At 42.2% G+C, this 22631-nt stretch overlaps 1 protein-coding gene and 1 long non-coding RNA gene across 3 annotated transcripts in view; one reads left to right on the top strand and one right to left on the bottom strand.

Moving 5' to 3' along the window:
• The window catches only part of ELP4 (elongator acetyltransferase complex subunit 4), a 552864-nt gene that overhangs the window by 327267 nt on the left and 202966 nt on the right, over positions 1-22631 (bottom strand). For both annotated transcript variants that reach the window (XM_077288061.1, XM_077288062.1), the window contains exons 5-6: positions 20240-20373; positions 1-94 (exon numbers count right to left, since the gene is read on the bottom strand). In XM_077288061.1, the coding sequence (XP_077144176.1) occupies positions 1-94; positions 20240-20373 (228 nt within the window). The remainder of the gene's footprint in view (positions 95-20239; positions 20374-22631) is intronic.
• On the top strand, positions 13598-21840 carry LOC143806973 (uncharacterized). Its single transcript, XR_013221603.1, has 3 exons — positions 13598-13668; positions 17036-17175; positions 21223-21840. It is a non-coding gene; the product is annotated as an uncharacterized LOC143806973 (long non-coding RNA).

Genomic DNA, 22631 nt, shown 5'->3' with positions numbered 1-22631 from the left:
CTGGGGGTTGGATCCGTCAAAGCTTCCTTGGTGAACCACGCTCTGTAACGACTGGAGAAGCTGTGTGTAGTCACATGACATCTCACTTGAAAAACTGTAGTGAAAATAAGACATTGTGTTCTGAAGATGACCATTTACAGCACATGCAATCTTAAGAGAACAAGTATGCTAAATAAAGCGATTTTAGTTAAACATGTTAATCCTTCTGGGAAAACCTAGGTTTGGAAGTTGGTGGGGGTACAAAACAGAGCACCATTGCTTTAGGTTACTTCGAGTACAGCCATCAGACTAAAGTGCACCAATCTGGCTGCCACCGAGGGCTACTGCGTGGAGCGCTTGTTGACTCAATGCTGAAATAAGGTACTGTCACATTAAGCGACGCTGCAGCGATATCGACAACGATGCCGATCGCTGCAGCGTCGCTGTGTGGTCGCTGGAGAGCTGTCACACAGACAGCTCTCCAGCGACCAACGATGCCGAAGTCCCCGGGTAACCAGGGTAAACATCGGGTTACTAAGCGCAGGGCCGCGCTTAGTAACCCGATATTTACCCTGGTTACCATTGTAAATGTAAAAAAAAAAACAGTACATACTCACCTTCTGATGTCCGTCAGGTCCCTGGCCGTCTGCTTCCCGCACTGACTGTGAGCTCCGGCCGGCCGTGAAGTAAAAGCAGAGCACAGCGGTGACGTCCCTGCGCTTAGTAACCCGATATTTACCCTGGTTACCATTGTAAAACATCGCTGGCATCGTTGCTTTTGCTGTCAAACACGACGATACACGCCGATCTGACGACCAAATAAAGTTCTTGACTTTCAGCAACGACCAGCGATATCACAGCAGGATCCAGATCGCTGCTGCGTGTCAAACACAACAATATCGCTATCCAGGACGCTGCAACGTCACGGATCGCTATCGTTATCGTTGCAAAGTCGTTTAGTGTGAAGGTACCTATACAGTGTTCCCCAAAGCCTGTCTTCAAGAGCCACCGACAGACCATGTTGTCAGGGCTTCTTTAGTAATGCACAGATGATAGGATGGACCACCACAGTACTAAGGAAATCCTGAAAACATGATCTGTTGGTGGCTCTGGAGGACATCCTTTGGGGAACACTGCATTAATGCATCAGCTATTTATTTTCCATACTTAAAGACAGGGGAAAAAGCATTTGATACAATGCCGATTTTGCAAGTTAACTGAAACTTTTATACTAGGTACACCTCAACTGAGAGAGACATAATCTTCCAGAAAAAAATTCCAGAAAATCACACTGTATGATTTTTACATTGAATTTTCATTTTATTGCATTAAATAAGTGTTTGATACAATAGAAAAACAGAACATTTGGGACATAAACCTTTGTTTGCAATTACAGGGGTCCTGTAGTTCTTGACCAAGCTTGCACACACTGCAGCAGGGATTTTGGACCACTCCTCCATACATCTTATCCAGATCGTTCGGGTTTCGGGGCTGTCACTGGGCAACATTGAGTTTCAGCTCCCTCCAAATATGTTCTATTGGGTTCAAGACTGGAGAGGCCACTCCAGGACCTTGAAATGCTTCTTATGGAGCCACTTCTTAGTTGCCCTGGCTGTGTGTTTTGGGTAATTTTCATGCTGGAAGACTCAGTCACGACCCACCTTCTTTGCTCTTACTGAGGGAAGCTGTTGGCTAAAATCTCGCGACACATGACCCTATCGATCCTGTATTCAATAAGGCGCAGTCCTCCTATCTCCTTTGCAGAAAAGCACCCCAATGTATGTTGTTTCCCCCACAATGCTTCATGGGTGGGATGGTGTTCTTGGGGTTGTACTCATCCTAGTGTGTTACTAACAGTAATGTTTGAGACTGTGGTTCCAGCTCTCTTCAGGTCAATGACCAGGTCCTTCCATGTAGTTCTGGGCTGATTCCTGACTTTTCTCAGAATTACCATCACCTCACGATGTGAAATCTTGCATTGAACTCCACACCGGGGAAGAATGGCAGTCATCTTGTGTTTCTTCCATTTTCTAATAAACAGTTGTTGCCTTCTCACCAAGCTGCTATTACTTTGCAGCTCATCCCAGCCTTGTGCAGATCTGCAATTGTGTCACTGGTGTCCTTAGATAGCTCTTTGGTCTTGGCCATGGTGGTTGGAGTGTGAAAGATGGAAAGTGTGGACAGGTGTCTTTTATACAGGTAACGAGCTCAAACAGGTTCAAATAATAATGGCAATGAGTGCAGAGTAGGAGGACTTCTTAAAGACAAACTAACAGGTCTGTGAGAGACAGACTTCTTGCTAGTTGGCAGATGATTAAATACTTATTTCATGCAATAAAATGACATTTAATTATGTAAGAATCATACAATGTGATTTTTTTGTTTTATTTTTAGATTCTGTCTCTTGCAGTTAAAGTGTACCTATGATAAAAATTACAAATTTTTCCATTCTTTGAAGGTGGGAAAACTTGCAAAATCGGCAGTGTATCAAATACTTATTTTTCCGACTGCATATTATATTCCACAGCGCTTTACAAACATTATCATCACTGTCCCCATTGAGGATCACAATATAAATCCCCTATGAGTATGTTTTTGGAGTGTTGGGGGAAACCGTAGTAAACCCACACAAACACAGGGAGATCATAAACTACTTGTAGATGTTTTACGTGGTGAGATTTGAACCCTTGTAAAGCAACAGTGGTAACCACTGGAAAATAATTCCATTGGCCGGACAAAACAAGTGTTAAAGTATTGGAATTATGTCAGAAGTTTTGATCAGAGGAAGTTCAAAAGCTAAGACCCCTGCCCGTTGCTAATATGAAGGGGGCACAAGTGATCAGACAAGAAAGGATCTCCTTTGTGAGATACGACAGACCTAGAGACTTTAGTCTCAGTCATAGCTGCCATATCTTCTCTCCATGATGCCATCAGCAGAATGCAGAAAATATGTTACCATATTAGGTACAAAATGTATCAAAATCTCCCCCCCCCCCCCCCCCCCCTCCCCAGTTTAAGCCATTTCTGTAAGAAAAAAGAAAATAGACAACACAGATAATGAGTTTCTGGAAAAAAAAATATATATTAATTGATCTGGTTTTGTTTCTCCATTGGCGTTAATAAGGTATAACTTTTGGATGTGAAGGTTAAAGTCATCAATAGCCAATACTAGGATGTTTGCAAATGAGAAGCAGACTTGTTTATCAATTCAATAGAGATGTCCCTGCGGAGGGAGCGGAGGCTTGTGCTTTGGGGGCAGCAGAAAAGAAAGGGTTATAGGTGAAGGCGTTGGAAACTGGGATGACTTAATTAGATCAAACCAGTCTCACAATGGAGCATGTAATGAAACCGCCATTGCATTTAAATAGTAATCACAGATAATTAACACATAGTTAATGAGCTGCTACCCCAAGTACACCTGATCATTATACCTCTGAGTCCACAGTTTGCCACCGCTGAGAGGAGACTTGAATGATAAATGAACTTGCTGTAATATCTATACACATCGTTCTCATTGTTAGTAGGCTCCATAATGTGGAGCTAAAACCACAACCAATACATACAACTAGAGGATACACATTCTAACACAGCGTACTCTATGAACGGCTCCAATACAGAATCACACGTACAATGTGTCCTGTAGAGGCCTCGGGCCGTCAGACAGCGGGTCCCTGGTGCCACCTTTTGTACCCTTGTTAGTATCTGATAAGTGGTACACTACAGAAGATGAAGGAGCGGAGTACATGAACGCTCCATAAGAGATAGTGCACACTTCAAAACCCTCATCAGATCACTAGATTAAAGGGAACACTTTTCAAAAATTATGCTTTTAATTTTATAAGGGGTTGTCAGATAATACTAAAAAATAAATGACTTTATAAGATCATACAAAGTATAACAAGTGTCCAACTGGGGTGATTCGGTGCTGTGTTTAGGACCCATATTGCCGTTACAGACTTTTTATGGAGCACCCATTTACTTATTTTTAAAACTCATTTTCATTAATTCAACCATATGTGCCCAGTACTCGCAAACAGAAGCTGCTTCTATAGCAATTATTCCAAGTATAATAGTAAGAATAACTCTGCTGCTCGCGTATGGAGCTCCTGAGCATGTGTGACCACCACTGGACACATAAGGAAGGGAATCAAAAACACATCAGGGGCACCATACCAAGTACAGTATATAACAGCATTATTTACATATTGGAGCGTTATCATTGTCTTTTAAAATATTACAATTTAAAAAAATCTAATTTAAGTCAATTAATATTAATTTGTATAACAATCCCATATGAATTTTTGCAAAACATACAAAGCATCATGTATTAAACTATTAAGTAAAAATAAGTTAGCAATACCCTTATTTTTTTCCCAAAGTGTCATGTGCTGCCACATGGTGCCGCATATAGCACCTGTGAGGCTGTGGCCTCTGATACAGCTAGGGGGCGCTGTTTGTTCTCCCCAGAATGTGCATGCAGACGGATGAAGTCCATAGGTGTGCATGAGAGTCAATGATTTCCGGTCCGGGTTTTCCAAGTGGCTGAAGGCCACAGGTTTGTGCGTGTTTAAAAACCCTGCAGTAAGGGGTATGGGTGGGTCAGGTGTCATGCCGTGTCAGGTGTCTGGCCAGGTCAGGCCAGGTGTGCGAGGTGCACGTCAGTGTCAGTCTGGTATGTGCTGGTCTGCAGAGTGCATGGAGGCCAGCAGAGCCAGCACCCAGGGCAGCTGAATAGCCCGGCACCCGCAGCGTACACAGAGATGCAAGTCGTCCATGGTACTGGTCTCGGATGTGGACAGTCCTGTGCCCGGAGGTGGATGTCCTGTGCCCGTAGGAGTCGGATGTGGACAGTCCTGTGCCCGGAGGTGGATATCCTGTGCCCGAAAGAGGACTAGCATGTGCAACGATTGCAAACAGGTGGATATGGTGCCCGGCTGCTATCCGGAGGATATCCTGAACTGTGTATGACTGTGTGAGTAAAGAGACTGTGATACAGCGATGCAGGACACCCACGAGAACTAGTCAGAGGAGGGCTGGCATGTGCAGTGTCTGCAACATATGAGGCTGTGTGTATGGAGACATATAGAGACTGTGAGATGGCGTGCGGTCGCCCAGGAAAACTGGACAAGGGAAGTCTGGCCTGTTTAGGGACCGCAAATCTAAAGCCATGTGATATGTGTTGCTTTGAACCGGTGTTAACTGGTCACTGTTAATATCCACTTAAGTTATATGCATTTATGTGAATTGGACTTTAATGCTGTGAAGAAACACAATAAAAGAGACTTTTGTGTTTGAATTTGTGGGTCACTGCTTCTTCACTGCGTACAATGCTACGGCAACTTTACACACCGTATTGCGGAAGTATTCTGATGTGAGACAGCTGTAATATATTTCAGTATGAGAGTTGTACATACAGTGGGGAAAAAGTATTTACAAAAATGGTCAGATCCTGTTGAGACAAACTTTTTTTAAATATAGTGTGGGAAAAAAAAAGCTATTTCGGAAACTAACTATGGTAACGGCAGACACTATAGTAAGGGCAGACACTATGGTAACTGCAGTCACTATGGTAACGGCAGACACTATAGTAAGGGCAGTCATTATGGTAATGGCAGACACTATACTAAGGGCAAATACTATGGTAACAGCAGACATTAGAGTAAGGGCAGACATTATAGTAAGGTCAGACACTATGGTAACGGCATACACTATGGTAAGGGCACATACTATGGTAACAGCAGACATTATATTAACGACAGACACTATGGTAAGGACAGACACTTTAGTAAGGGCACATACTATAGTAACAGCAAACACTATAGTAACGGCAGACACTATAATAAGGGCACATACTATATTAACAGCAGACATTATAGTAAGGGCAGACACTATAGTAAGGGCAGACACTATAACAGCATTTAAAAAATGGCTGGATGCTTTTCTCATAACAAATGTCATTATGGGTTATAAATAACGTAGAGGTATAGAATGTAGAACTGGTGGAGAAAGGATGATGGACCCCAGACTTTTTTAAATACATTGTGTCCGTAAAGTAATGGTGCACTTTTGACCAGTCACTGGAAAGCAACAAAAAACTATAGAAATGTGAAATCTGCTCCAAATAAAATAAAAACTCTCGTAGTTTCATACCTATTCAGTGCATTTCGATGTGGGCTCCATTTGTTGCCCTACACACATCCAAAAGATAGTGAAGTTCTTGCCACACACGGGTAAGGATGTCTGGTGTAACAGAGTGAATAACGTGTGTGATTCTCTGTTTTAAATGATTAATGTCACTGATACGTTCAATGTACACATGTTGATTCACATAACCCCAAAAGTAAAAGTCTAAGGGAATCAGATCCGGGGATCGTGGTGGCCATGGCTTAACAGAACCCCTGCCTATCCACCGCCAGGGGAATGTTCTATCCAGAAACTCACAAACAATGATGGCATAGGGTGGAGGAGCGCCGACCTGTTTAAAGATGACACTTTCTGGAAATTGTGGCACTGCATACAATTCCAACATGTCAAGATACGTGTTTGCCGTCACAGACCGCTCCGCGAAAAAAAATGGGCCTATCACCTTATCATGCATCAGGCCACACCACACGTTCACTTTAGGGGTGTTATGTCCGTACTCAACATAAGCATGAGGATGTTCAGAAGCCCATATTTGGATGTTATGGCGATGAACATGTCCATTGATATGGAAGGTCGCCTCAACGCTAAACACAATCTTCTGCAAAAATCTTGCATCATTGTCAATCTCATGAAGCATATCTGTAGCAAACGAGCATCGTTTGGGTCTATCCGCCGGTTTGATAGTGTGCCACAGCCGCAATCTGTACCCCGTAAAACAGAGATGTTTCTTTAACACCTTATGAACTGTAGTCGTGCTTAGGTGTAATTGTCAAGCACACGTACGCACAGATTTTCTAGGGCTCCTTAGGTAGCTATCCCGTATAGCCTCTGCAGACTCGTCACTGACTGATGGCCTACCAGAACAGGTTTCTCCACCAAACTACAGGTTTCCTTCAATTGCATATCCCTCTGAGTAACATAATTCCTATGTGGTGGTGCTTCGATATAAAAGCGCCGATATTCACGTTGCACTTTGGTCACGGATTCAAATTTAGTGAGACACAGAACACACTGAACTTTCCTCTGTACCATCCACATCTCGATTGCCATGGAAAACCACACAGCTGGCATAAGCTTGTGGTTGCATGATGTCACAGACCTGACAGTGTATTAATTAGAGTTCAGTTTATCAGGGGTTAATCTGACTGGGGGCTCAGCAACAGCTTAAATGAGTTTGTGTTGCTTGAATGGTTCTTGTTATCTCTCCTCATGAACAGGTCTGATATGATTGGGCCAGAAAAAGGGCGCCAAAATTTAAACTATAAATAGATCTTGTGACTGGTCAAAAGTGCACCATGACTTTACGGACACACTGTATATGTAAGTATGTTAAAAATACAATACAAAAGTATAAAATAAAATAGAAAACTAAATACAGGTAACCTTTTAATAAACACAGCCCAAAGTCTTCTCTTCCCAAAGGAGAACAGAAAGCGAGCTAACCAATTCTGCAAAACTGCGTGATTACTAAAAGCCGAAAGACTCTTCCAAAATTTCCAGATGCTTTGGAAACACGAGAAAATGCATATCAGCTCCAGTGTGTTTTGTCCCATTTAGTAGTCCACTTTACAACTAAACATCTCCTATTTAACAATGGTTTTTAAGCTAATTAACTTTTATTCTTTAGCCGAGCATTCTAGTAACTGATAACACATAAGTTGGCAAGAGAGTAACCAGGCGACACGCAAGACTTCAACTTCCTTATTGATACAGTTTCCAAGCATTCGTGAAAGGTTAGTTTATCAAAGATATGACAAATAGGGTTATTATCAGGAGGTGGACTCCATTAGGAACTGTTGCCTAAGCTGCTTCAACCAAATGTATCTGGAAACTGGAGAAGTAGAGAAAGTATAAGTACATACGACCATGTTTATGGGCTTCACTTAGGGGGAGGTAAGAGTATTTGCAGACAGCAGAGAGGGATGTATCGTGTAGATTAATTACACTGAAAAACAGATGCAGATTGGTGGATTGTTGGCTCTTATCAGCAACTTATTATAGGTCCTCATTGTGGCCTATTTCTACCCTTAAGTTATCTGCAAGTGTCTTGCATACACAGCCCTTTCAGGCTTCACCTGAACCAATATGCAGCTATTGTGCATCCTTCAGTACACAATTACTTTCAAGGTAGGTCACAGTAGGTACTTCATATGTTTATTGCAAGGCTGTCTAAATTGCAGGATCGAAGGTTTAACCGTGTAGATTGTATATGACCACAGCTGATAACCTCTTCTGCTAAGGTGGTGGGTATCAGTGACCAGACGTCATGATGAGTCCTCTTTGATGGAGATGGATAAAAGACAAAAGAGATAACACAGACGCATATTGGGAATCACCCAAAATATAACATAGATAACTTATCAGTATCTGCTAACCTGATGTTGTTGTGCACAACAACCAAGACAACATGTCTTTTATTAGAAATGCTGTAGCCAAAAGTCCTTCCAGGTACTGTAGTAGAATGGAAAAGAGATTCAGCAAGCAGTTGATAAAGTGGCGGAAAACTTGACAAATTTGTGGGCGGGCTTTGTCACACCCTGTCCGTCCACAGTTCTGTCCAGTTTGGTGAATCCAGTTCCGACTGACCTAAAATAGGAAAAAAATTGCAACATTTTTGAGTAGCATCAAGTTGCACAAAAATTTTGCAATGTTTCAAGGTGTTTTAAGCCAGAATTAGAATCAGGCCCAATGGTCAACTGAAAAGGTAATTCTGAAAAGGTCATTGCTTTATTTTTCTGTCACCGCATTCCAATAAGGAATGTACAACTGGTACTGGGCATCTGTCAGTTTGGTCCATCTCATCCATATCGATGTACCAAAGAAGATTGACAATTTGCCAATACTGGAAAAAAACTGATAGGTAGGCAATTTACTGTAAGTCTTTTTCCAGCAATTAAAGAATACTTCAAAAAAGTTTCAACGGTTGCCAATTTTTGGGAATAAAGGCAAGTTTTACTAACATAAAATTTGGTTCCTGTATAATTTTATATCATATCACTGTAATAATAATAATAATCATCTTTATTGGTATATAGTGCTAACATATTCCACAGCGCTTTACAGTTTGCACACATTATCATCGCTGTCCCCGATGAGGCTCACAATCGAAATTCCCTATCAGTATGTCTTTATCATACAAACTCCTTGCAGATGTTGTCCTTGATGGGATTTGAACCCAGGACTCCAGCGCTGCAAGGCTGCAGTTCTATCCACTGAGCCACCGTGTTGCCCACTGGGCCACTCTGTTGCCCATGTAATACAGAGTCCGGTAGATAAATTCAGGGTCCCCTTACACTTTCAATAGCTATCAGCCAGCTGCTTGGTTCAGTCAATCATGCATGCAATTTCAATAAGGGAATAACACGCTGGCAGATATCTCTCCAGAGGCCTATTCCTCCTCAGAACCAGAGGTGAGAGAGTTGTCGTTCAACATGTCCAATTCTTCTTCATCTGTCAGAGAGTAAGGAGGTCCAGATACACATAAAATAATTATCTGTTCTTCCCTCTTACCTCCCCAACTGACCTCTTCAGCCAACCTACTACTCAATCTCAGATCTCTCTTACTAAAACATAAAACAGGCCGGCCTCTCTCCTTCTCCCATCTCCCAATCCTGGACCCCCACAGCTGATACTTCCCATTAATTTCCCCTCCTATCGCTCCCTACCTAATATGAACTACCGCAATCTCTACTATGTAAAACCTGTGCATCACCCCTCTGCTCCCGCTCTCTGGAGCACTCTGGAATGCCCACTCTGTCTGCAATAAGCTCCATGTGATTCACAACATCTTTACCTCTCGCAATTTTTCCTTCCTGGGCCTCAAAGAAATATGGCTGACATCCTCCGACACTGCCTCCCCTACTGCACTGTGGTATGGTGGCCTCCACTTCATCCACACTAATTGCCTTGGTAACAGACATGGTGGAGGAATTGGTCTTCTCCTTTCTACCAACTGCACCTTCAACCCAATCTCACCTAAACCCTCCCTCATCCTCCCTTCTTTTGAACTCCACTCTGTCCACATCTAGTCTCCCTCCAACCTTGAAGTGGCCGTCATATACCGACATCCAGGCCAAGCCACTGTCTTTATCCACATTTGGATCCTTTAGACGAAACCTGGCTAAAGATCAAGTCACCTTGTTTCTCCGCAGTATTAGCAGGCAGAGTAGTCCTCAGACATATGCACAAGTGAGAGGACGCCTGCCTTGTCACTCCCCAGGCGGTCATTTGCTCCCATGATTGCTAATGAATCTATCTATTGTCATGCTACCTAAACAGCAAGCCCAGGTCATTCAGGTTAATTTTGCTTTTGTCACATTGTCTGTTTTTTCTAAACAAGGGGAAACAGGTTAGAAGTGTCACTTGAAGATAATGGAGGCTACAGAGTTGAGTGGTCAAGTTATTCCCAATACACCTTGTTAAAGAGGCCACTGTAGGATTTTACACTAAGGAGCAATTATTTACTTGTAGTAGACATAAGGCTCTATTCAAAAATGTAATTATATAACGAGCTCCTGTGCAAGAAAAGGTGTGGCAATGATGCTAAATCTCTTCAATGATTACTGAAATAGCAAAAAAAAGGGGCAATTCCACAATTGTTTTTTGGATTCTTATATTTGCAGCGATCTTGTTACTGTAAAAATTACCTGCAAATATGACTCTCCATGTCAGTAAGATTACGCAGATCACAAAAATGCATAGTTTTTGTTTTAAGTGGTGGAAAATAATTCAGAAATGTATGTGTATATATATATATATATATATATATATATATATATATATATATATATATATATATATATAATAAAAAATGTGCTTGTGATGCCATTTTCTGACAGCCGTAACGTAGTAAATTTTCAGGATATGGAGTTGTGTGAGGACTAGTTTATTGTGCCCTAAGCTGATGATGTTATTGATGTCATTTTAGGGTAGATACCATGTTCTGATCCCTTATTGCACTCTTTCGTATTGTTGTGGTAGCTGAAAGTCTTCAATTCTGGCATTTTGATTTTTTTTTTCGTTACACCATTTACCGATCGGATTATTTTATATTTTGATAATTAGACTTTTACGAATGCAAACAAACCAAATATGTGAGTTTTTTTTATTTCTTAATTTTTATTGGTGGAAGAGGGTGATGATTTGAACTTTTAAATACATTTTTTTTTTTTTTTACTTTTCACTATATTTGTTTGTCCCGTTAGAAGACTTGAACCTGGAATCATCCAATCACTTGTGCTATGTTCAGCAATGTTACAGTATTGCGGTACACAGCACAAAAACCACAGTCTCCTATCAACAAAAGCCAAGGCTGGCTTTCACAAGAATAGGTTATACCAGACAGAGGGGTTTCCGGCACATCCCTGGCCGTCATGGCAACCCTTCAGCGCACCGCGATCACGTCATGGGAGCGCCGATAGATGCATAGGATGACACGCCTCCCCCGGCGCATTGTAAATGCCGCTGTCATAGATTGCCAGCAGCATTTCACTGGCTCCATCAAAAAGTGACCCATTGTGTAAATCAGGTTTTCATGTTAAATATATTTGTATATCTATTTTTATCAGTTGTTTTTTGTTGGACACACCACAACTTACATTCAAAATAAAAAAAATAAATCTTCCAATTTTCACACTGGCTCCTGTGGCTTATTAAGCTATGTGAAAATGTTGAGTATTTGGATGCAGAAATTTCTGTACCATTTCTTCATCTCTTAACAGGACAAGCTGCAAAAACACGCATTTTGCTGCAATTTCAATGTGCATTTTCCTTTTGGCATTTGTTTTTGGACAGCAATGATTGCTATAGAGATAGATAATAGAGAGAGATAGATAACAGATATAGATAAACAGACAGACATTTAATTGCACATCCCCCAACATATTGTAAAATTGCACCCGGTGGAGTTTATGGGACAACTTTTTATGATTAAATAAATGAAAAAAAAGGTGGTCTCCCCAATTTTGATAACCAGCAAAGGTAAAACAGACAGCTGGGGGCTGATATTATCAGGCTGGGAAAGTCCATGGTTCCCAGCCTAAAAATTCCAGCCCACAGGTGCCTCATTAGTGGCTCATCACATTAGATGCACCAATTTTGGGGCTTTGCCTGACTCTTCCTGATTGCCCTGGAGAATTGCCGATCCGGGTAATCACACAGCTGACATCAACCCCTGGAGTTAGTAATGGAGTGGTCCCCAGAGACATCCCCACTACTAAACCAGTAAGAAAAAAAGAAAAACGCACACAAAAATACTTTATTGAGATAAACACTACCCAAAACATTCCCTCATTCACCAATTTATTAGAAAGAAAAGTTCTGCGGTTCTGATGTCTGTGGTAGTCCACTGAATTAGATTTAGTCCAGAGCGCAGAGTGACCAGGAACGTCTAAAGAGTAGTTCTTGATATGTTGATTTATTAAGATATCCCTTCACTGGAACTATAGGGCTTGGTCTAAATTCAGAATAATATCCTCATAGAATTAGCCCAAAACTCTAGAGCTGGCACAATGAGGTCACAAACTTTACGTTCTCCTGGCATTCACTAAACTCAGACTTGTTCATCAGACTGCTAGGTGGAGAAGAACGATTTCCACTGCTCTCAACCCCAGTAGCGTCATTCTTTACACCACTCCATCTGATCCATTACATTGTGTTTGACAATGCAAGGCTTGCATGCAGCTGTTCGGACATGGAAATCCATGCCATGGAGCTCCCGGCGCAGTTTGCCGATGTTAATCCCAGAGGAGGTTTTGACTCTGCAGTTCTCGAGTCCGTGGAGGGTAGATGACTTTATGAACTATGCTCCTCAGCAATAAGTGATCCCATTAGGTAATTTTACAAGAATATTTAGGAACGACTTTCTCAAATGGGCTTGTTACAATGGTGGTTTCCTATTACAAGACCACACTCTAGGTACCTTCACACGAAACGACTTTGTAACGATATCGCTAGCGATCCGTGACGTTGCAGCGTGCTTTTGCTTTCAAACACAACGATACACGGCGATCGGACGACCAAATAAAGTTCTGGACTTTATTCAGCGACCAGCGACATCACAGCAGGATCCTGATCGCTGCTGCGTGTCAAACTAAACGATATCGCTAGCCAGGACGCTGCAACGTCACGGATCGCTAGCGATATCGTTTAGTTTGACACGCAGCAGCGATCAGGATCCTGCTGTGATGTCGCTGGTCGCTGAATAAAGTCCAGAACTTTATTTGGTCGTCCGATCGCCGTGTATCGTTGTGTTTGAAAGCAAAAGCAACGATACCAGCGATGTTTTACACTGGTAACCAGGGTAAACATCGGGTTACTAAGCGCAGGGCCGCGCTTAGTAACCCGATGTTTACCCTGGTTACCAGCGTAAAAGTAAAAAAAAACAAACAGTACATACTCACCTGCGCGTCCCCCAGCGTCTGCTTCCTGACACTTACTGAGCGCCGGCCCTAAAGTGAAAGTGAAAGCACAGCGGTGACGTCACCGCTCTGCTGTTAGGGCCGGAGCTCAGTCAGTGTCAGGAAGCAAACGCTGGGGGACGCGCAGGTGAGCATGTACTGTTTGTTATTTTTACTTTTACGCTGGTAACCAGGGTAAACATCGGGTTACTAAGCGCGGCCCTGCGCTTAGCAACCCGATGTTTACCCTGGTTACCCGGGGACCTCGGCATCGTTGGTCGCTGGAGAGCGGTCTGTGTGACAGCTCCCCAGCGATCAAACAGCGACGCTGCAGCGATCGGCATCGTTGTCGCTATCGCTGCAGCGTCGCTTCGTGTGAAGGTACCTTAATTCAGTGAGCTCTTTATAACGATCTATTCTCTCAGAAAACATTAGCCAAAGAAGACTACATGACGAGGTGCGGGATTTTATACTCATATGTCAATGGGACCCAATGAAAAACTTACATTCAATGATTACGCAGCATGTCCCAAAACCTTTCTCCATATAGTGTATGGACTGATTGCTGCAGCAGACCGTCATAATTACACCAGAATGACACACCTTCTGTAGCAGTAAATTAAGGATATATCAGACTGATAAATGTCTTGCCGCATGTTTCTAGTGGATACTTGGCAGCTCCTGGATGGCGCTTCAGCAGCCCCGAGGCCCTCACCTTGTCATCATCACTTTATGAGAGCCAGCTCACTCCTTGGATGCCTGGTCTGGTTGCACTGTGCCGTATTTAGACTGTATAATGGTAACCAGTTTTATCACATTATAGCACCTTAGGGTACCGTCACACAGTGCCATTTTCATCGCTACGACGGCACGATTCGTGACGTTGCAGCGTCGTATACTGCGGTCACACGTTGCAATACACAGCGCTGGAGCGATAATTTCATGACGTATTTGCGATGTAGAAGCCGTTGGTTACTGTGCTCACATCGTATACAACCTGTGTCACACAATGCAATCATGCCGCCACAGCTGGACACTAGACGACGAAAGAAAGTTTCAAACGATCTGCTACGACGTACGATTCTCAGCGGGGATCCGGATCGCAGTAGCGTGTCAGACACAGCGATATCGTAAATGCATCGCTGGAACGTCACGAATCGTGCCGTCGTAGCGATCAAAATTGCACTGTGTGACGGTACCCTTACTGTAAAGGTATGTGCACACGTTGCAGATTTGCCTCTGGAATTTTCTGTGTGGATTCTGCATCTCTTGGCAGAAAACGCAGGTGCAGATTTGATGCGTTTTTCTTGCGGATTTTGTGCGGTTTTCCTAAGGATTTTGTGCGGTTTTACCCCTGCGGATTTCTATAATGCAATGGGTGCAGAAACACTGCAGATCTGCACCAAGAATTGACATGGTCCTTTTTTAAATAAGCTGCGTTTTCCGTGCAGATTTTTCCACACCATTAGCACAGCATTTTTGCCATTGATTTACATTGTACTGTAAATCACTTGCAGATATGCAGCGTTTCTGTGCAGAAAAAAAACGCTGCAGATCCGCAGGAAATCTGCAATGTGTGCACATACCCTAATACTGCAATATAGGATGGCAGGGTAGTAATAACAAATGTAAGCTGTAATTCTAAAAAATAGTTGTTGAAAAAAAAAAAAAAGATTATATATAGAAAGCAACTATTAATTAGCCCACAGCCAGCAAAAGTTGTAACTGGTTCATCTCCAAGTCTTCCTCAAAAACCTGAAGCGCATGAAGAGGACATAAGAATAGTTAATTTAAGAGGATCATGACAAAGACCTCTCCAAACTAGGAAGTGTCCAATAAAAAAGGATGCAGAGAGCACTTCAGGAAGAAAAAACTCTTCAAAACTGCTTTGAGAAGAAAGAAACTCCTCCAAAACCTTCCTATTTTCTGAAGCGGTTCCTACCTCAAAAACTGATGTTTTTTTCAACTCCTCAAAAAAACCTCAATGTGAACATAGCCTTATATTCAGATTGCTTTTTTCACACCTAAGGGCTGTCCCACACGTCCAGACAATTCCGGTACCGGAATAAATCGGTACCGGAGTTATCCGTGTCCGTGTGCCTGGGAACTCACGGAGGCCATACGTGCGGCACACGTGTGCCGCCCGTATGGCGAGTGGGTACCACACGGAGCGTGTGGTACCCACTCTGCATGGTGCTGAAGCTGCTGAAGCTGCGATTCATATCCTCTCTGCAGTAGCGTTTGCTGCAGAGAAAATATGAAGAATAGTGTTAAAAATAAAGATTTAGGTGTCCGCCGCCCCCCCACCCCCTGTGCGCCCCCCCCGCTGGTCAGAAAATACTTACCCGGGTCCCCCGTCGGCTGTCGCTCCTTCCTGGTCTGGCCGCGGCTTCTCCTGCATGCGGTCACGTGGGGCCGATCATTTACAGTCATGAATATGTGGCTCCACCCCCCATAGGGGCGGAGCCGACTATTCATGATTGTAAATGATCGGCCCCACGTGACCGCATACAGTAGGAGGCGCGGCCAGACCAGGAAGGAGCGAGGGAGCGGGTAAGTATTTTCTGACCAGCGGGGGGGGCGCACAGGGGGTGGGGGGGGCGGCGGACACATGGATCTTTATTTTTAACACTATTCTTCATATTTTCTCTATAGCAAACGCTGCTACAGGGAAGATATGAATACCGGCTTCAGCACCATGTGGGGGGGACAGCGCTTACTGTAGCGCTGTCTCCGGCACGCCACACGGACCCCAGACGGAGAATGTCCGTGTGAGGTCCGTGTTTTACGCGGACCCATTGACTCTATTGGGTCCGTGTAAAACGTGCGCTCCCACGAACACTGACATGTCTCCGTGTTTGGCACACGGAGACACGGTGCGCAAAAAATCAATGAAATCTGAACAGATGCATTGATTTTTATGGGTCTACGTGTGTCAGTGTCTCCGGTACGTGAGGAAACTGTCACCTCACGTACCGGAGCCACTGACGTGTGAAACCGGCCTAACTGAGTCTGGAGGTAGAAATTTGCTTGAAGAGAACAATATTAGGCAAAACGAAGTTTGTGTGCCATATATATGGAATAATAGGGAGGACTGGATAGGAGCGGCAAATGGGGCTTTACTCACATTTTAATGGACATTTTAATGCATTGAACAAATTGCCTGATTCACATAGTTAAAACTAACAATATTAAAAAAAAAAAAAAAAAAAAAAAAAAAATGGAAGAGGTATGGTTACTCTGATTCACAATTATTTATTATGTCCTTTTATCACTCAAAGACAAAATGAAAAGGAGTAAACCATAATACACAGCAATCTTTCCACTGGCAAAAAAATAGGATTATCTTAGTATTTTTCCAGTAATATATTTAAAACAAAAAAACATAGGAAAGGGAAGGTGATAAGGAGGTTTCTGGGATATGTACGGAAGGTTTATCTGTAAGTGCAGTTAACAGGCTTAATGTTATTTACTGTAAAAATAAAACCCTTAAAATCCTTCTCCATCTCCCAAAGGTGTACAGATTGCTTTATTTGCAGACCAGAAAAGGTCTAACAGACAGGATGATCAGAATCGCTGCGACCTTTGTCCATGTCCTACATTGCCTGTAGTGTTGCCTAACAGCTCTTTCCAGGCTGTTTGCGTTAAGAAGAAGGTAAATACTTAGCACTAACCTTGTTTGCTTTAGCTGGCAGGAAAGCTTATGAAATTGCCCCCACACCTCCAGAAACAGATACGTCAAAAGGCAGGCTCTCCTGCTTTTCAATATTAGTCGGCTTTTTATGCATACGGTACTTGTATCTGTATTACAAACCTATGTACAAGTATCTACTATTTACCCCTAATAAAAAGGGAACCTGACCAGTCCACGAGCATCATGTATAAGTAAGTGGCTGCACGATTCTAGACATGTATGTTTGACATTTTATCACTCAGAGAAAAACAGTTCAATAGCCACAAGGGACCGATCTGCGCAGGAGGCTAGTCTGACCAGGGGGCCGCAGTGGCTTCTCCTCCCATGCAGCCCTTGAGCCATAGGTCTAGCCCTATAAACATACGCAGGGAGAGACTGGTCACTCTAAAAAAGCAAGTGGGCAGGAGCCGCTAGAGACCCACCTGTCCAACTAGTCTCCAGCGCAGATCGGACCCCGGAGGCTATTAAACTATGTTTTTCTCTGAACATCACTGTGTTTCAGAGTTAAAGAGAACCTGTCACCAGGTTTTCCCGGTAAGAGATACGGCCATCACCTTTCAGGACTAATATACAGCACTCTATAATGCTTAATGCTGTATATCAGCCCCCAACCCGACCTGCAAGAGTAGAAAAATAACTTTTATTATACTCACCTGCAGGGTGGTCTGGTCTGATGGGCGTCACTCTTCTTGGTCCGGTGCCTCCCTTCTTCTTGGGATGCCATCCTCCTGCTTGCTTCATGTGGATGACTCATCTCCTCACCATCACGCTCCTGCGCAGGTGCACTTCTCCGCTCTGTTGAGGGCTGAGCAAAGTACTGAAGTGAGCAGGTGCCAGGAAAGGTCAAAGAGCCCCCAGCGCATGCGCACTGCAGTACTTTGCTCTGCCCTCGACAGGGCAGAAAAGTACGCCCACACAGGAGCGCTGTGCCGATGGGACTGTGTGGTTGAAGAAGGGACACATCATCCACACAAAGCAAGCAGGAGGACGGGGATCGTAAGAAGATGGGAGGCACCAGACAAGCCCTGAAAGTTGATGGCCGTATGTCTTATCGGCCAAACCTGGTGACAGGTTCACTTTAAAGACATATGGATGAAATCGTGAACCATTGTCTGATGGATCGGCACAATAAGTCAGTTGTCACATTCCCGTTAATATATCAGACCCCTGAACACATAAGGTATTTGCCATATGTTTAGGATGAACACTAGGAAAGTTCCAGACGCTCGTTAAAAAGGTTTCTACGGCTCTACATCAGTATGCTGCTAATAAAGACAATATTGAATAACATAGCAGACTTCTATGTGCAGGAAAATGAATCCTTAACATGGAAGTGCATTGGGAACGGATGTCTCTCTAAGGCATCCACAACAGCGACCTGTCAAAAGAAATGTTAAGCAAGTTAAAAAAAAAGTGGCATGTGGTCTGGGTATTACATGCATATTATTACAACAATACAACATTTTGTGTTATTATAGCTGCAGTTTATCCAGAACAGGACTTAAAAAAACATCTGGTCTTAATATTTGATAAACTCAACCCCAGATTTACAACAATACATGACAAATTACATTGTGGCTGTTTAACAAAAACTAGTGCAGAATGCAGAAGTAGCGTATGAAAAATCAAGTGTACCCCATTAGCAGCAATAACTTGAAGTGATAGTTTCCTGTATGACTAACAGTCTCTCACATCGTACCAGGGAATTCTGGCCCACTCTTCTTTATAAGTTGCCTAAGTTCATTGGGTTTTGTTTCTATTGCTTTACGGACAGGTCTGTTAAGGTCCTGCTACAGCATTGCAATTGGGTTGAGGTCTGGACTGTGATGTGTTAATGCCTTGATTCTTTACTTTTTCATTTGCGCTGATGTAGGCTTGCTGGTGGTCTTGGGATCATTTTCCTTTTGCATAACCCAGTTTCGGTCAAGTTTTAGCTTTTGAATAGATGGACTCACACTGGATTCTGCAAAACAAGCCCGAAACAAGGCCAAATCATCCCTTCTCCACCAGTGTGCTTCATAGCTGGCATAAGGTATTTCTGGTGATATTCTGTGTTTGGTTTTCACCAAATGTAGATCACGTGACGATATAACCAAACATCTCCATTGTGGTCATGCCTGTCCAAAAAACATTGTTCCAGAAGATTTGTTAGTTTGTTTAGATTCAACTTTGCAAACTTTAGCTGTGCAGCCATGATTTTGTGTTTTAATAAAACAAGGCCTTCTTCTGGCAACTATATAAAACAAGTCAAACATGTTCATTGGTTTTCCAATTGTACAGTCATGAACTTGAACATTTAACATGCAAGCTGAGGCCTTTAGAGTCTGAGTTGAAACCCTTGGGTTTTTGGGGAATTTCTGTGAGCATTGCCCGATCTGACCTTGGGGTGAATTTGCTGGGACATTCACTACTAGAAAGATTGTCAACTATTTTGAATGTTTTCTACTTGTGAATAATATTTCTAAATGAAGACTAATGTACTCCAAATTCTTTGGAAATGGCCGTGAAACCCTTCCCAGATTGATGGTCAACAACATTTCTTTCTCTGAGATCAATCCTGATGGTTTTCCTCCTTGGCATTATGTCAACACGTGTCTGAAAGTTTTCGAACAGCAAATTGCCAAAACCTATACTTTTATTATAGAGGTTGTCACACTTGCTGATAAACAATTAAATCCGAGGCATTTTATTAACAGTGCCTGGCTGCTACTTAGCCTCTTAATTCTTATAGAAGCAGGATTTTTCTTTTTTTAAATATACATTTTAAAAAATAAGTATCTGTATTTCTGGAAGTCAAAGCACTGTACAAAGACACATCAGTATATCAAATGAATTGTCTGGATTAGAAAACACATTTTCAAATTACTGAAAACAAACTGATTAATTCTGAGCTGAATGAGATGCATATTTTTTATCATATTTATAAATATATATATATATATATATATATATATATATATATATATATATATATATATATATATATATATATATATATATGGAAAGTGTATGAAAAATGCGTTACCCATATGTTTCATCCAGAGGTATTATATTGGGAAGGTAGAAGCTGTGTGTCTTGGCAGATTGCAGAATGTCTTGTGACATCGTTTTCGACATATCGTAATAATGCCCAAATCTTGAGGACGACAAAGGAACAGACTGTACAGATAAAGAAAATAGAAAAGGCATTATTCATTATCCATGTTCATTGACTGGAGAATAGATTACTGATTAGATTAACGTGTGACTAATGGCAAGAAATTACCACCAATGACTACGGACCGTGACTTAATACTGTTCATAAAATACCTGGTCTTCATCTGTAACAACTGATGCAACAAAAAAGATAAATATTTCCAAAAGCAACAGATTTAGATCACACATTTTTTTTTAGCTTTTAATAAAAACTGAAAATGAAATCTGACTAGTTGCCATAGGTGATTTAAGGTTTTGTCTATACTTGTTGAACCCTACAGCCTACCATGCTATGCACATTAGTAGGTGGATTGTGTTGATCATGGTACGACACAGCAACAATCTTAAGAGGATGTGAGGGGCATCTCCAGCTGCATGTGGGTGATAAGTTTAGAAGATTTTTACCCATACTAGGCTGAATCTCCTCAAACCAAGTGGTCTCTGCTGCTTTCCCGACAACTTCTTCCATTGAGTTTAACCTGTCAGATAATTTTCCCTAGAGATACTATAAGCAGTGTCACAGATGTTGTGTGTCACACAGCCATTGTTAACCCTTCCTCGATTATAGTACTTTCCACACTCCAGCCTTACGACCCTCCAACAGATCATGTTTTCAGGATCTCCTTAGTATTGCTTAGGTGAGAACCTGTGGCAGCTTCTGATGCCTTAATACTGTGCAATACTAACCATATTCGCCTTGGGGTCCGAGATGACTGGATTTTGGGAAATACTGTTCTATTGAAACAACATGTAGATTTGCACATATACTTTTTCCCATACGTGTTATCTCTACTTATTACTTTCCTTCTTTAGATTTTTAGATTCTCTGGCTGCCCAGCTTAGAAATTAAGTTCCAAGCAAGGACCACATGCCAGAATCTGATGCAAACCATTAAAATGAACTGGTCGGATTTCCTACGATGGCCAGAGAGTTGTCTGAAGTTATGTTTTCTGGAAGAGAGCACTGAGGTTGCATTGTAGAAAAAGTTTAGTACGTTTTACTCATCTGCAGAGCAACCCCGTTAGAAGATTGCTCCGATTTCTGGACACGTAAAAGCATGACTGTCTGATTATAAGCTGTGATTGGAGCCACCAAACCTCTCTGAAAGATAATGTTGGAGACAAGAAGAAACAGACATGATTTCAACTCCTGATGTGTTTGTTCTCCGGTGAGACACAGCTATTAGAAGTGTCTAAGAGCAGATTCCTCCACTGTCCCTATTCAAAACACATGCATGCCCAGGTGAACTAAGCATTCATGAGTCCACAAGGCTCAAAAGGAAATAGTTGGTGGACAGCTATTGGGCACTATCAGCATCACAACTGCTAGAAGAGTGGGATTAATTGCTAACTGCCGTGCAGATGTATCAGCGTGTGAGCAGATAAAGGGAGCAGTAGTGTTATATTCCTCATTTAATAAAATAATTTTAAATGTGAACTAATAAGTCATTTGCTAATTTTTAACAACTTTTTCCATTTTTGATGCCTTCTGCTTAGGACATTATTCGCAAATTTATGAAAAAGAGGACTTTAAAGTGTAATTGTCATTTTATAAAAGTTTTATACATTACAGGCTCTGAATAGTGTTGTTGATGAGGGGTAGTCTGGGTTCCGAGTCCCCCTCTATTCAGTCACAACACCGCTCTGCATGAGGTCTGCGCACAGAGAGGTGCACGGTTCAATAGTACATCTATGGGTCCAACCATTCACTCTCATACAGAGGGGAACAGAGCCATGGACTTACTATTGATCCCCAACACTGTACTGTGCGCAGCTCATGTCGGAGATGCGGACTTGGATATCTCAGGTCGGAGATGCGGACTTGGATGTCTAATGTCGGAGATGCGGACTTGGATGTGTCATGTCGGAGATGCGGACTTGGATGTGTCATGTCGGAGATGCGGACTTGGATGTGTCATGTCAGAGATGCGGACTTGGATGTCTCACGTCGGAGATGCGGACTTCGATGTCTCATGTTGGAGATGCAGACTTCGATGTCTCATGTTGGAGATGCGGACTTCCGTGTTTTGACAGATCAGTGAAACCCAGACCACCACCAATCAGTAACACTGTGAAGTACATTTAATATATAAAGTTTTATAAACTGACAGCGATACTTTAACATATTTTGACAGTTCCTTGTCTGAAATAATAAGCCCACTATATATATATATATATATATATATATATATATATATATATATATATATATATATATATATA

Source organism: Ranitomeya variabilis, chromosome 2, assembly GCF_051348905.1.
Source record: "Ranitomeya variabilis isolate aRanVar5 chromosome 2, aRanVar5.hap1, whole genome shotgun sequence".
NCBI classification, from domain to species: domain Eukaryota; kingdom Metazoa; phylum Chordata; class Amphibia; order Anura; family Dendrobatidae; genus Ranitomeya; species Ranitomeya variabilis.
The sequence above is the reverse complement of the archived record's forward strand: the minus strand, read 5'-3'. Positions and strand labels throughout refer to the sequence as shown.